Source organism: Gymnoscopelus microlampas (genome assembly GCF_963454915.1).
Source record: "Gymnoscopelus microlampas genome assembly, chromosome: 14".
Lineage (NCBI taxonomy): Eukaryota > Metazoa > Chordata > Actinopteri > Myctophiformes > Myctophidae > Gymnoscopelus > Gymnoscopelus microlampas.
In genome coordinates, this window is record NC_139951.1 from 43,782,708 (window position 1) to 43,799,481 (window position 16,774).

Sequence of the window (16,774 nt, forward strand, 5' to 3'; positions counted from 1 at the left end):
TTGCAAATATTTCACATTTAACTTTTTACAGTGATTGGCCTGTATATCTGATCTACTTCTGTACCTGTGGTAAGACTTAAGCATCAGAAACACAATTAATACAAAGGGGGGAAAAGGTGCTTATAGAGAGAAAAGTGTATATGAAGACCTGCATAGTTTCCCAAACAGAGAGTCGGGACCCGTTTGGGTCACGGACACTCACACATCAAATTGTTCGCTTAGAAATGCGACAAAAACAAACAAAAAAAATCTCCATGAATTCATGGCTTCATGGGGTGTGTAATTGATAGTTGGGTGAACTACTACTTTAACTACATACTGTAGTACAAACCGAGCCCATGGATATCATGCTGTGTAAAAGAGTTGTCACAGCCCCTTTGGTCTGGCCTGCAGGGCCTGATGTGTTGTCTGTGTATAGTACACTCCCCTGTGCGTGTTTCTCCCACAGAGCCTATAGGCGTCGGCCAACTTGGGGTTCCCAATTAGGTGCAATGCTCCCTGGAGCCCTATAAAAGAGTGCCAGCCATTCCAGGTGTCCTTCTCCAGATGACAGCACCCTTTTGCGTTTATGATTGAGTTTACACACTCTGCAAAACCCCCACACTACATTGATCACACATCCATACATTGCTGCAATTACTGATCACTGAATTACACACTTTACACCTTTTTGTAGCATTATTGAAGTTACTTGTTAATAAATTATTGTAACTTTTTGCATTACCACCGTCAGGGCCGGCGCGCCCATCAGGCTGAGTAGGCAGTTGCCTAGGGCTCCAGGTGGCGCTGTGGCAGAAAACGGTGGCGCGGCGCTGTCAGACATAGGATAGGCTCCTGTCCTCTGTATTACTTTCTGTTTAAAGAGACTGAGGTGCTCTTATTATGAAATGGGGGGGGAGGTGCCAGGAAAAATATTGCCTCGGGCACCTCCTGGTACTCCAACATCGCAATGTCACTAAAGAATAAACTTCAAACCTCCCAAAATAAACTGATTTGACTACTTCTCAGCCTGGGGCCCATGACCCACCTTTTTCCCACACATTTTGCTAGCCTAGGATGGCTCATGGTAGAAGACAGGGTTAAACAACAAAAAATGGGATTCAAAATTATCAATGCAAATTTTCCCTCAATGCCCAATACCTAAATATATACCCACATCTGACTGAACACCTCCAAAAAGTTAGCGACAGCCACAATAGGGAACGTAAACAACAATCTGGTACCACCCACCCATAAAACAGCCCTGAAAATCCACCTTTCAGGAGGCCAAAGGGGGAGGTAGTACCACTTCTCCCTTAGACAGACGACCCCCCCCCCCCCCCCCCAATTGACTCTCACCATGCGTGGGGTTGTGAGCTTGAAGTTTGGCTATTTTCACAATGTTTAACTGTGGAACCGAGTCAAACTACATGTAATGCCTACAATTCCAAGTACTTGTCAGGGTGGGGGGTCCCCATCTCAAATATTATTATTTTTTATGATTTGTACTTTATTTTCTTTTTTAGACAAACATACAGAAAATTTACTTTCAGCATTGATGCAAGCATATTTTAGACAAGCCATACAATAAACATCACAAGAACATTCTTATTCAAATAACGACATTACTGACCATTATAACGAGACAAGACATACCATACACATAATACAAATAAACAAACCGTGAAAACAAACACATCAACAAAAGGAAAAATCAAAAATACAGTGCACAGAAGCATACCGCCCGCAGTCTACCTAAGCCCTACCCCAGACAAATCTAACCCAAGACAATTTATGGTTATTGAAGCTCACAGTGAGCCGGAGACGTCATCCAAGACCAGTAGCATGTAGATGATAATGTCCCCATTTTAAATCATATTTATCCATCCTGTTGAGCAATCTATAAGACAATCTTTCAGATGCGTCCAGTTGACCCAAGGAAGTAAACCACAGAGAAGGAACCGGTGCAAATGGGTCCTTCCAGGCCCTGACCACCAATCTCCTGCCTAGCATAAGGGCAGTTTGAATCCACTCAGCTAAGGAGGGAGAGACAGTTCGTAAAGTGGAAGGGTCGCCCAGAATAAAGAGCCTGGGCGAGAAGGGATAACCAGCCCTGTCATCCTCTCTAGCTTCACATGTATAGCAGCCCAATAGACCTGGATTTTTGGACAACTCCACAGAATATGCTTTAAGGTACCATCTCTATCCTGACACCTCCAACACTCCGGGCTCTCGGTCAGACAAACCCCAAATAGTCTTGACGGGGTCCAATATATCCTATTTTGCACCAAAACCACTCCTTGGGCTAAAAACGGCCATAGCCATGTATACTTTTTGTGTAAAAAGCCCATTGAGATTGGGCCGTTTTTAGCCCAAGGAGTGGTTTTGGTGCAAAACAAATGATTGCAATGGATTCAGAATCATAAAAACACCCTAGTTTGACACCTCACATGCTACTTAAAACAGAATTAAATTTGGATTTTTTTTTTAACCAAGGTTATGGTGGGTACCCCAACTTTAAGGAGCTGTCAAAAATTCTCCTAGGGATACTGAATTTCAATAAAGTTGTGATGTGTTACTAGACACCTTTGCAAACACATTGGTTAAGATTTGTTTTGGTAAGGAATTTATTCCAAGACTTTTTTTTATATCCCCTGACTATTTGAATTGTATTACTTTAGAATATTATTTTGGCACTTTTCTGTCCATGTGATTATTGTGATACGATCTACAGACAACACATTTCAACATGAAGTTGATGATAAAAGTGACCGCTTCTGTAACTTAGTCATACTTCTCTCTTTTTTATCTTGGTACAGATGCTGAGCCGGTGTGTCCCCTTACTATTACTCCTTCGTCATCTTCTCTCAAAGGCTTCCCAGACACACACGCACGCACGCACGCACGCACGCACGCACGCAGTGGTTATTTTCAAACCAGCGGTTAAGAATTCAGTAACTATAAATCACATGACTTAAAGGGACATTTCACCCCTGGAAGAAAATGACCCAATGGTAATGAAGTTTAGGACTCAATTATTATTATTTTTGTGTATGATCTGTGTTTTGAGATATCTAGTAATCTTCTACCTTCTCGTGACGTTATTTACGTCACGAAATGTTATGTCATTCCTTTTCCGCACTACATGTTGTCTCGACGCGTCTCACACAGACCAGCTCCAAAGACCGCCCCAATGGGGTGTCCCCACACAGTCACTCCCATTAGCTGCGCCCCCCGTTGCAGAGTGAGACTTTACTTTACCTGAGTTATCTTCTGATAGTTGTACTTGAATGTTGACATGAAATAATAATCCTGTGTAGTGTTTCATAAGCTCAAGCGTGAAAAAAAAAAGACAGCGTGGAGAGGCAGCTGGTAAACAAACCGTCGCGAAAGGCTAGGATAAAAATACCAAGGATTCGACAGTGATGTCACTACTATGCGACACGGAAGTAGAACTGCATGAAGATAGCAAGGATTTGACAGTGATATGACATCACTAACGAATCCTTGGACATATATGTAACTAGATGAACATGTGCTAGGTTGACGTTCTTCAGTCAGTGTTGCCAGATATTGTGAGAGAAATAAGCAACCAGGTCTAAGAAAACAAACCCAAAAGAGGATAACTAGGCCAACTTTACCTAGACATGTACATGGGATATTATATATTTGAAAATTGCCGATCTACAAGCTCACAACGCTTCGCTGCCCATTGTGAGCTTGTAGATCTGCTATTTACAAAGACATCTTGAGGGGGAAAAAGTGCAAAATGTGGAATATTTTTGACAAATATCTGTTAGGGGCTCCCTGGCACAAATTATAATTTCAGATGGGGGACTGTGGAAAAATACATGAACATGTTTGAGAACCACTGGTTTAAACAACAATCAAAACATTTGGAAACAAGCCCAAATATCAACTACATTTTAGAAAGAAGCCGCTTATAATAAGCAGACATGGCAACACTACCATGCTGTTTCAACGTCGTTGTTGGAGATCACACCCACACAGAATCTCCCCTGCCACAAGGAGGGGCAGTAAACCAAAAGCATTATGGTCATTGTAGTAATAAGCAGTCCAGTCAAAACCTAGTCAAACACACAGATTTCATTATTTTTATGGCCATAGGGTGCAAATTTTAAATTGTGCTACTGTTATCTACTACAAATACTATTACCATTGAGTGATTGCAGTTTCTTCCAGGGGTGAAATGCTCCTTTAAGAACAAATGACACATGCAGTTATGCATATTAACATGTTGACTCCCATGCAGACACCAGCCACGCCCCCTTTACACAGGTATATTAAAAGCTGTTAACGCTGCTGCTCAATGTGTCATTTGAACCTCTGTGTCCGACACAATGCGTCTGATCATACTCATCCTTGGCCTCGTGCTCTTACCTCATGGTATTTACTATATGCTTTGTGTTGTCTGCCATCTGCCTTTCACAACATGTTAATAATAATAAATGATACATGATAAATGATAAATGATAAATAATAATGATACTACTAATACTACATTGATAATATACAGTCATTTCACTGTGACAGTGAAATCCACACAGAGTGTAAATTGCCAATGTCACTCCCTTCCCAGACTTATAGAATCTGGAGTGATACTCAAGTTAATATTATAGTATATACTATACCTACTAACATCTGATACTCAAGTTAATATTATAGTATATACTATAACAACTGATACTCAAGTTATTATAGTAGATTATATACCTACTAACATCTGATACATAAGTTAATATTATAGTATATAATATACCTACTAACATCTGATGCTCAAGTTAATATTATAGTATTTTATACCTATCAACTGATACTCAAATTAATATTTTAGTAGATTATATACCTCCTAACAATTTAATATTTTAGTAGATTACTAACAATTTAATATTATAGTTGATTATATACCTACTAACAAGTTAATATTATAGTTGATTATATACCTACTAACAAGTTATTATAATAGATTATATACTAACATCTGTCCAAGCTATCAGTTAGATATCTGTGAGTGTCAATCTTCCTTAAATAAACTAGATATATATTTTTTACCCAGATTTACACTGCTTATTAAAGTTTTTGAATTATAAACGTTTGTTTGGAATGTGTATAAAGTTTACATCAGTTTTCAATTTTAACCTGTGCGATATTACCTGTTGTCTTAGCTTCTGCCTTGGAGTGTTTCATGTGCGACTCTGGATCCGGCGACTCTGGATCCTCCAACTCTGGAGCCGGTAACTCTGGAGCCGGTAACTCTGGATCCCGCAACTCTGGATCTCACAACTCTGGATCCCACAACTCTGGATCCTCCAACTCTGGATCCCACAAGTCTGGATCCTCCAACTCTGGATCCCACAAGTCTGGATCCTCCAACTCTGGATCCCGCAACTCTGGATCCTCCAACTCTGTAGCCGGCAACTCTGGATCCTCCAACTCTGGATCCCGCAACTCTGGATCCTTCAACTCTAGAGCCGGCAACTCTGGAGCCGGCAACTCTGGAGCCGGCAACTCTGGAGCCGGCAACTCTGCAGTGAGCCTCTTGGTCCTGGCAGCACCACTGGTCTGTGTCACTCTGCTCAACTGAAGGATTCACTCTGCTCCAGTTTGACCCTGACATCTTGTATGATGTCTAAGTGCTATTATCTAGCTTTTCAGGGGTCGGCAACCTTTTTGACACAAAGTGCCACGTTTTGTTTTATTGGTAGGTCAGTGTGCCATATCAACATTAACTTTAATTATTGTGATTACACCACATCAAAATAAAAATATTTCCAACATATTTTGATTTCCCATAATACATAACCTTACTTTTGTTAGAATGAATGTAGAATTATGTGCAGGATATGATTTGCATACAGATGTGATGGGACTTAATTTAATTGTCTAATTATTTTTATATATTTTAGCTGATCCACTTCCCAAATCATCCTCAATGATTTACCACTGCTTGTCATTCTGTATTTCTTTTTTATAATAAACCTTATGTGCAGCATCTATTCATTTGTATTAACATATTTCTTTTTACCCAGGTAAAATTAATTGTTATTGTACCTTATTATGCATTTTGATGACCGTTTTGATGACAACTAAAAACTCTCCATGAATTCAAGGCTTCAGTGGGTGTGCAATTGATAGAAAATAAGTCATTTTTTGGGTGAACTACTCGTTTGCATGGAGTCAGTGAATGGGGAAAGTGTGAATGGAGGAAATCACTCCTTTTCATGGTGGAAGGTGGAGCTTCTTCAAAGACATGTCTATAGAACACCCAGAGAGAACTTAGATATCCTGGAGAGTAGGAATTGTTCACTGGTATTTTCTTGTTCATGAAATATCAGTATTTTTAGTGTGTCTGTAATTACTCTGTAGTACAGTATCACAGGAGTAGAGCCAAACCACTGAATACAATGCAATATCATTACAATAAATGTAGTGTTATCTTGACAAGATAAACATTATAATGCTGTATTGAATGTAATGTTGAAATTGATTTAATACATCGATGGAAGGAGGGTAACTTGCTTTAAAGTGGCACTTTAACACAAATTCTGACCTGAAGGTCAGAATTCGGTTTTGGTGAGTCGGTGTTATCTTTGCCACACTTATAGCACTTCAAGGCAGAGGCTAAGACAACAGGTAGACAATATCACACAGGTTACAATTGAAAACTGATGTAAACTTTACACACATTACACCACACCGATTTGTTTGTTTACCAAAAAACGTTTATAATTAAAACACTTTAATGAGCAGTGTAGATCTGGATAAAAAATGTTAAGGTAGATTGACACTCGCAGATATCTAAGTGATAGCTAGGGCAGATGTTAGTAGGTATATAATCTATTATAATATTAAAGGTAGGGTAAGTGATTTTCTTTGGTTAAAATAAGTGTTAAATAGCTCTATATTCTGATAGTACTCATTGCTATAGAGTGTTTGTTCAGTAACAGGAGGCTCTTTAGTAAACAGGAAATGCATTTTCAGGTCAGGATACCAATTTTATCCAATCAGGGTAGAGATCTCAGTCAGAATGCAGATTAAACAAGTGAAATTGGAAATTTGAAAAATAAATGATCAAACAAAATTGCAACTGGATCACTATAAAAATTAAGCTGATAAATGGGTACTCTCTCCTGATTGGCTGACATTTTGTCACCTACCTGAAAATGTATTTTCTGTTTATTAAAGATCTGGAGAGACAGGGAGACCCCTGTGACTGAACGAACACTCTATAGCAATGATTACTATCAGAATATAGTCCTTTAAAGGGTAAGACCACTTTGGTAGAGGTTTGGGTTGTGCAGTTACCTTGCCATGATGTAACTCCAAAGGTGGGAAAGAAATCAAAAATAATTGCTCCATTGATTAGAAATTGATAATTCAAAATATGCTCCTCATTGACTTACATTGTACGGTGAAACAGCTCTCAAAGTTACTCTTTTAGCACATAAATGAACCCAAACATAGCTGATTCAGACAATATAGAGCATCACCAAACCCAGTACTGTTTGTTTTTTTAATAAAAATGTCAACTTCCAGTTGATTTTACTATTTGAAGATCTGGATCCGGATCCGCCGATCCAGTCCGGGTTTTCTACTTATTAAAAATGGCAAAATCAACAGGAAGTTGACATTTTTATTAAAAAAAAAAACAGTACTGGGTTCGGTGATGTTCTATATTGTCTAAATCAACTTTGTTTGCGTTCGTTTTTGTGCTAAAAGAGTGACTTTGAGAGCAGTTTTACGGTACAATGTAAGTCAATGAGGAGCATATTTTGAATTATCAATTTCTAATCAATGGAGCAATTATTTTTGATTTCTTGCCCACCTTTGGAGTTACATCATGGCAAGGTAACTACACAACCCAAACCTCTACCAAAGTGGTCTTGCCCTTTAACCTTTTAACAAACAACTGTTTTAACCAAAAAACGGTGCTCTATCGGTTTTTGTTGATGCTGCTATTTGTTTTAAGTAGATGCACTCACAACGTTGTTGTATGTTCTATAGTACAGTAACAATAAACATCTTATCTTAACTGTGTCTTATTATTCTATAGAAATTGTATTGAGATATAGGCCCACATGTATTCAGTGCTTGGAGTAGAAACAGATTCAAATAAGACTCAAGGTTAAGTTCAGCTCCAACCAAAACTGACCGGACAATCAATTATTTTCTATTGCTTATTTTTTCAATTCAATGAATAATCAAAAAGTGTTTTTTTCTTCATTTTCCTTCATCATTAACAAATCGTTGTGAAAACAATTTAAGGGATGTTTTATTATGGACTAGATCAATAAGTCTGATTTAACACTTAAAGCCCTATTTTCTACTTTGTTGTACAAAGGTGTCAAGCAAAAATAGCGATACATTTTGAGAAGTTTCCCTTATAATGACAATATCAAAATAGGGGTGCCAGGTTAAATGGTCAACTGTCACAGTCTGCATTGGACATCATCACCATCCTTTGTGTTGCACCCCTTGAATTTCATTGTTGCACCCATGAATAGAAAAATCATCAGTTAGAGAGGCCGTGAATAGAGCACTCTGGACTGGAGATAAAGCGGACCAAACTTGAGCTGCTGGGGTGGACAGCAGTAGGTCATCGGCAGGGTTGCCAGATCTGCTTATTATAATGTCCCCGCAATATTTTATTTGAAAATAGCCGATCTACAATGTGACGCGTTGTGAGCTTGTAGATCTGCTATTTTCGAATAGCTCATTATGTTAAAGTCCTCATGTGGCCCATAGTCGCTTCTTTTGGGCTGTTTTTTTCCTAGACCTGGTTGCCTGTTTCTCTCACAGAATCTGGCAACACTAGTCATCGGCCTCAGGGTCTCAAGCTCAAGATTTTGATATGTTCAGCAATTTGCGCCTTGTGCCCAAATGTAATGAAAAAGACCCTGAAACCTTCTTTTCCATGTTTGAATGAGTAGACAAAGTGCGTTACTGAGGTACATTTTGAATACTTTTAACAGAGTATTTCTACATTGCAGTATATTGATACTTTTACTTAAGTAAAAAAAAAAAAGTACTTTACCCACCACTGCTCCTCAACACGTCTCTCACCCAGCCACCGCCCCCATGAGAGCAGAACCAGAGCATGTCTCCTGCAGACTCTGTCCCCCAGCAGCTCCATGTGTTCCTCCACTGATCTCCTGTCAGCTTCAGAGAAACTGGACCTGAAAGGAACAGACAACAGAACAGCGTGGGTCAAATCGGGTAGAGGAACGTCTGTGATCTTCTGTGATGGAGGTGTAGTCGACTAGTCTGGACAGATAACCACACTCACATTATGTGTCTGTTGTCTGACAAATTCTGTCAGCTGTGTGTCAATAGGCCCTATGCATAGCAGCTATTCACCTGTTTCCTAGGCTGTGTGTTTTCCACTTCCTGTCGATTTGATCCAATGAAATCCAATGAAAATGGTCAGATGACCAATGATATCCAATTAAATCGACAGGAAGTGGAAAACACAGCCTAGGAAACAGGTGAATATTGGAAAGAAATTGGCCCTCCTCCCCTACTTCCTTCACAGCTGTTACCAATGATACTAATGAAGGCTCTGTTCCATTCTGGTCAAACAGAGTCATGGGTGCTGATATTGTGATGTTGGCTCACTGGAAACACTCTGCTACACCAGTGGGTCTCAAAGTGTGGTCCAGGGACCCTCATGGTTCCTTGAGGGGGTTCCAAATGGCCCCTTACGGGTGTGTAAATATGAGCGTGTACAAATGGAACCAAATGGACCCTTACGGGTCTGTAACTCTGAGAGTGTACAGATGGAACCAAATGGACCCTTACAGGTGTGTAACTCTGAGTGTGTACAGATGCAACCAAATGGACTCTTACGGGTCCATTTGGTTCCATCTGTAAACTCTCAGAGTTATGGGGGTCCTTGAAATTAAAAAAAAAGTTTGAGAGCCACTGTGCTACACTAAATGGAACAGAGCCTTAATTAGTATAAGCGTTAAGACCTGTGAAGTAAGTAAGGAAGAGGCCCAATTTCTTTCCAATATGGCTGCTGTGCATATAGCCTATATGAGCATGTCCTTATTTGAGCCTTAATGATGTTCAGGGTTCAGGTGTGTTCAGGGGTCAGGTTTCAGGAGTGCACAGGGGTCGCCAACTACTGTACCTGAAATTCCAATAAGGGACACGTCCCTTATTTCTAATAAAAATAAGACACCCAGAAAAAGATTTCACATGGCCATGCTGGTCCATTTGGTTCCATTTGTACCCTCTCAGAGCTACGTATGGGGGTCCTTGAAAATACCAGTCGACTCCTAATTTGTCCTACATTGTGTCATATATGTCGTGAATCAGTGTCATACATATTCTGAAGAAAACCTGGAGACTGACATTCAGTAAGTGGGTCTTATGATCAAAATAAGAACATTATAATGGTGTGTAAAAATGAAATAAAAAATTTGCCATGGACATATTGATGACCCCTGATTATGTACAGCTTTATAAATGAATACAAATAAAGAGATGCTAAACCCTCCTCATCGATGAGGCTGCAGGACAGTTGTAAGTAATGACCTGTCCCATAACTATCTCCAGTGGTGAATGATTTATAGCAGTGGTTTTCAACCTGTTTCACGCCAAGGACCCCTAAATTGATATGTATTTGGCCGCGGACCCCCATCTGAAAATGTTTTGTGCAAGGGACCCCCAGAAGCAGAGATTTGAGTAAAAAGAAATTGCTTTAAAAAATATATATATTCAAACATATGCACACATTTTCAAGATTTTTCAAAAATAGCAGATCTACAAGCTCATAGCGCGGCACTCGGTGCCGGGCTATGAGCTTGTATATCTGCTATTTTTGAATAGCCAAAGCTAAGTGGTTAAAATGATTATTAATATACTGATTCAACTATTTTCTAGTAAAAAAGGGGGAAAAGCTATATTTATTCATCCAAAGACAGACAGATTTCAGTGTCACTATTAATCTACTTGAGAACCTGTTTGTCCACCATGACCTGTTTTTATGAACTATGACCCGAGTCTTTATGAACTGCACTTATTCTTATTGAGCCTACTTTACCTTCATACCAAACTATGAATGTATGTAATGGAATGCTGAATTGGCATATGTTGGCATTTTCCTTTGTGTAGAAATGAAATGCTAATTAATTGACACAACATAAGATTGTTATATGGTGAGTAGCCTAAATAAAGACACAAGTAAGTTTATCAATGTGTGGACAATAACTCCTTTCCACCACTAGAGAGCAGCGTAGGTCTGCTAAAAGACAACAGGTTCTAACCCCTATCATCCTACAACCTATGGTATTAGAACCATGGATGGTTTAGTAAATACCATCACATAAAATGTAATATTTTCTACACTCATGTTTACGTCATTTCCCTCCCCTCACATCTAAATAGCAGGCACTATAATCCGGAATGTTTTAACACCCTTGCGGGTTCAGAGTTAAATTAAATGTAGGGTAAGTTATATTTTTTGGTTAAAACAAAAGGTTTTTGGTTAAAAGCACTATATTTTGATAGTAATCATTGCTATAGTGTGTTCGGTAAAAGGAGACTCCCTGTCTCTCCAGCTCTATAATAAACAGAAAATACATTTTCAAGTAGGTGACAAAATCTCAGCCAATCAGGAGAGAGTACCCATTTAACAGCTTGATTTTTTTTAATAGTGTTCCAGTTCCAATTGTGTCTGCTCATTTCTTAGTGTCATCACTTCCAATTTCACTTGTTTAATCTGTATCCTGTTACTGAACAAACACTCTATATCAATGAGTATATAGAGATATTTAACACTTATTTTAACCAAAGAAAATCACTTACTCTCTTTACCATGTACCTGTATTACTACCAGTTCTGTAATAGACACACTGGAACTGATTCAATAGCAGATATATAAGCTCATAGCGCAGAGCTTGTATACCTGCTATTTTTGAATAGCCAAAGTATAAAAGGTTGAAATTATTGTGATGCTATATTAACACATTGCTGGGGACCCCCTGGAACCCCCCCAAGGCCCCTTCACTTAATGCGGCCCGCAGGTTAATATCAGAATAATGATTTCTTTGTATTTAAGTTCATAAAGTTAACATAAGTATAACTAAATGCATTTGAAATTAAATAAAAATGTTACTTTTCAGAATTCCAATTCAAAAATAGCAAAAAGAAAATCAGGATTTCCAATTCAAAAATAGCAAAAATAACAGATCAAACTCAAAACGTTTTTGAGCTTTTAGATAGGCTATTTTTGCTACTTTTGTGTGACATAGTATGGCGAAGTACAGCCTTAATTTACAAAAAAAGTTAAAATACCAGACAGTATGCAATGTGGCCCACTGGAGTGAGTGTGGAAATATAGTGGCCCTCTCCATCATCAAAGTTGCCCACCGCTGCTTTAAGTGGTTACGTTCATTTAACATGATTAAAAGTTGCTGTGTCAACCTTTCTACACAGACTGTTAGAATAGAAGAACAAAGAAGTGATCAGAGATGTTGGGTTTGTTCATCTTTAATGTCACTTTATTCACAAGACTATTTATACTCTGTCTCAGAGCAGTGGTGCTCAAACTGTGGGTCGGGACACCCAGGGGGGTACCCTTTTTTAGATGATTATCTTAATGTACAACATTGTTTTCTCCCTCAACAGCAAAACAAACCAACATACAGTATAAGTGTATACAGGGTATCTGTACATTTATAAAGAGACAATTTAAGGACTTTTAAGACCTTTTTAAAACAGATAAAATAAAATAAAAATAAGACCATTACAGCGTCAAAAGTATACTATAAAACTATACTATAAAAATGGTCAAACAATTGCCAAGTTGTCAAATATGACCTAAGAAAGAGGCAAAAGAAAATCATGGCAGATATAATATTTCACCATGAATATAAAATCCATAAAGTAAATAATGACAACACATATATATATATATATATATATATATATATATATATATATATATATATATATATATATATATATATATATATATATTATTAACCATTTAAGCCACATTATACTTCATCATATGAAGCATAGTAAAAAATAGCTGATCTACAAGCGCACAAAGCAGGCAGACAGAAAACAGATAAAATAATGAAGAAACAATTCTGGACTTGTGACATGAGAGACAAAACAGAAGTGTGATCTACTTGAGGTCACACAACTCTGCAGTGTCTCCAGGCCAAAATCCAGCATGGAGGTTGTGTGTGAACGTGGTGTGGACTGTGTGGAGGAGAGTCATGGTGTCAGACACACTGTAGAAAGACAGAGTACCTGCACTGTGGTTCAGGTACACTCCTACTCTGGAGGACACACGGCCTCGTATGTCAGTTTCAATGTCTCTGTGTATGACACTATAACCTTGTTTCCTACACCGTAAAGACCATGATTTATCATTGGATCCAAGTGCACATTCAAGACTATGCCCTTTTCTGCTGATATCTTTATATGAGACTGCTATAACAACAACGTCTCCACTCCACTCAACCTCCCAGTAACAGCGTCCAGTCAGACCCTCTCTACTCAGAGCCTGAGGATATACAGTGAATCTCTCTGGGTGATCAGGATATGAGTGTTTTTTGTTCATCGCTGTTACTTTTCTGTTCCCTTTAGACAGAGACAGGTGTTGATGAGCTGTGTTTGGATCCAGTGTGATTGGACGTGAATATTGTAAGAACTCTGCTCTGGTCTTGGGTTCTGGTGGTGTTGACAGTGAAACGTTCACTCTGTTCACTGTCTCTGAGACGTTTGTCCCTTGCTCTTTAAGAATGTCCTCTAGCTTGTCTCTCATCTTGGACATGGCCACAGTCACATCTTCAAAGTATCTCAGAAGACGAGCATTGCCGCTGATTGATAGTGGGGATTCACTGATCCTTGAGAGAGAGGTGTAACGCTGTAGAAAATGGATGTGATCCTCTGTGAGTAAGAGCTGCTCCAGCTCAGCATGTCTCCTTTTCAGTTCAGCAACCTCCTGCTCCACACACCTTCTCCCTTCTTCAGCACGACTCACTTGAAGTTCCTGCTGGTCTCTGATCAGCTCCCTCACCTTAGATCGTCTTCTCAACATGGAAGAGATGAGCTTAGTAAAGATGGCGTCACTGTCCTCCACTGCTTTGTCAGCGCAGCGGTTGATGGACTCCACCTGCCGGTGAAGCGTCTTCACGCCTTTCTCTCTCTCCTGGATTCTCTGCTGGATGTCCTGCTGACTCGTATGGAGCTCTTTTTGTCTCTCGGTCCGTTCTGCTGCAGCTGAGGTCGTATCGTGACCTCTGTGTTCTTCCACGGAGCACAGAGAGCAGATACACTGCTGATCGGTACGACAGAAAAGCTCACTCAACTTGTTGTGACTAGAGCAGATTTTCTCCTGAAGCTCGCTGGAGGCTTTGACCAGCTTGTGTTTCTTAAAGGCAAGAGACTGATAGTGAGGCTGGAGGTGAGTGTCACAGTAAGAGACCAGACACTGAAGACAAGTCTTCACAGCTTTCAGTCTCCTCCCAGTGCAAAAATCACAGGCCACATCTCCAGGTCCAGCGTAGCAATGATCTTGGAGTACTGTTGATAGATTGACACATATCTATTTATCAATCTGATAAAACAATAATTTCATTTATATGTGCCTGTACCCTCATATTTGGTAGCGTATAGGAGCCAACATGTCTCCGCTGCCTGATAACTGTTGTTTTTGTTACTGTCAAACTGTGTTAGACCGTGTGTCCAACATATTTTCCCCCTCAAGATATATATATATATATGTATATATGTATATATATGTATGTATATATGTCAGATAAATTGGAGAACCAGGGAAATTGAAAACGGAGCGCTCGTTTTTAGGCGCGGGGCTTCGGGGCGTTTCGAGACAGGGTTTTTTACGCAAGGCTCGCGAGGAGGAGAAGGACGACGCGGCGCCGCGAGGCGAGGCTTTGATGCGAGGCGGCGTGATGAGGAGGAGGAGCAGACGGCGCCGCGAGGCGGGGCTTTGATGCGAGGTGGACCTGGCTTTTGTTGTTCCCCCCCACATAGCAACCAGGAAGCTACGCTAGGGGAACGCTGAACACGCGTTCACACGCACACGTGATAATAGTTATTGTCCACTAGACCATACCCGGTCAACGCATCCGTGGGGGGATATGCGCACATGATCTGGCAACCCGGGAGGCGACACTGTTTGACACATAAACGCTAATAAGAAGCTGAGATTTGATGAAATCGAAAAACGGGCTTCACAGTTAAGTTGAGATGGTAATGGTCAATGGCTGTGTGCAAAATCAGAGCAATTGGTCCAGCCACTGAGGAGAACCGGGTAGCTTCACCTACCACTACAGACAGACAGACAGACAGACAGAGGTTACTAGAATTATAGTAGGATAGTAGGATAGTAGGATGATGGAGGCGCGCCGACTTAGCAGAGCTTGAGGCCGAGGAGGCGTGCCCGAGTGCCTCCAGGCGCGCCGACCGGCCGATGGTCTGCTAGTCGAATCAGCGTCGTCCGAGTTGTAAACCGATAGGGAGAGAATAGATCTTTTCATGGTTTACTATCCGTGTGTGTGTGTGTGTCAGGGATAAACTAAAACAAATGTTAAAAGCCAGAACACAATAAAATGATCTTAAAAGTCATGCTTTCAATAAACCAAATTGAAAGCATGAGCCCGTGCGTGTGTGCGTGTGTGTGTGTGTGGTCAGGGCCATATATGTTAGTGCACTCACTGTGGTTGGGAAGCCTCGTGGCTTGCATTTCCCTCTAGTGTTGGTTCTACAGAATTGCGAAAAAAAAAGTGAAAACGAGCGCTCCTCCTCCAATTTCCCTGGTTCTCCAATTTCCCTGTAATATATATATATGTATATAACACCCACATAGAACAAACAAGGTAAATTCTCCTTCTACAGCACTGCCACCCAAGTGTGGAATGCCCTGACCCCATCCCTTAGAAAATGTGGATCACTGGCTTCCTTTGAAACAGGCCTAAAACTTTCACCTTTCACCCCCCCCCCCCCCCCCCCCCCCCTTTTTTTGGTTTTGTTTTTACAACCCCCTCTTTTACCCCCTCCCCCCCCTCATTTTTGATGATATTGTATTTTGGTGTTTATTTATTATGCTATGTTGATGAATTGATATCGGACTGATTTGTGTTATCCTTTTAGACCAAGTGTATGACTGTCCTTGTGCTGTTTGCATTTCTGTCTAATAGAATATTGAATCAATCAATAAAACAGACAGTGAGCTGTATTTAGAAGAGATTTTAAAGGTATCACCTGTCTTCTTCAGGCTCTCCACCACCTCAGCCAACATGGTGTTTTTCTTCAGAATAGGTCTTGGGATGAATATGTGTCTGCACTGTGGACAGCTGAACCTCCCTCTCTGATCGTCCTGGTTCCAGAATCCCTCGATACACCTCCTGCAATAACTGTGTCCACAGGGAACAGTCACTGGATCCTTCAGTAGATCCAGACAGATAGGACAGCAGAACTGTTCCTGATCCAGTTGAACTCCCTGCTGCGCCATTTTAGTACGACTGACTGACTGACTGACTGACTGACTGACTGAGTTTAGGTTGGTTTAATTTCCTCAGAGATCACATGAGATGAGAGATCCTTTCTGGTTGGTTCGTACAGACAAAGCCACACTGAACCTTGTCCCTTGTATTGGGCTGATAAGAAAAGGCTTGGCAGGAATCTGCTGGCACTCACACTGGTGAGGTTCAAAGTTCTTCTTTATTATGAGCTTGTGTACATAAGATACTCTACAGCCGCGTGGCCCGCGCCCCATGGAGGCGCATACACA

At 40.2% G+C, this 16,774-nt stretch overlaps 1 protein-coding gene across 1 annotated transcript; it reads right to left on the reverse strand.

The window, feature by feature from the left end:
• Nucleotides 1-13,138: 13,138 nt before the first annotated feature.
• On the reverse strand, nucleotides 13,139-16,495 carry LOC311060643 (tripartite motif-containing protein 16-like; the record flags this gene model as incomplete). Its single annotated transcript, XM_084078888.1, has 2 exons — nucleotides 13,139-14,544; nucleotides 16,246-16,495. 2 exons carry the CDS (start codon nucleotides 16,493-16,495, stop codon nucleotides 13,139-13,141), a joined length of 1,656 nt encoding a protein of 551 aa, XP_083935014.1.
• Nucleotides 16,496-16,774: the final 279 nt, after the last annotated feature.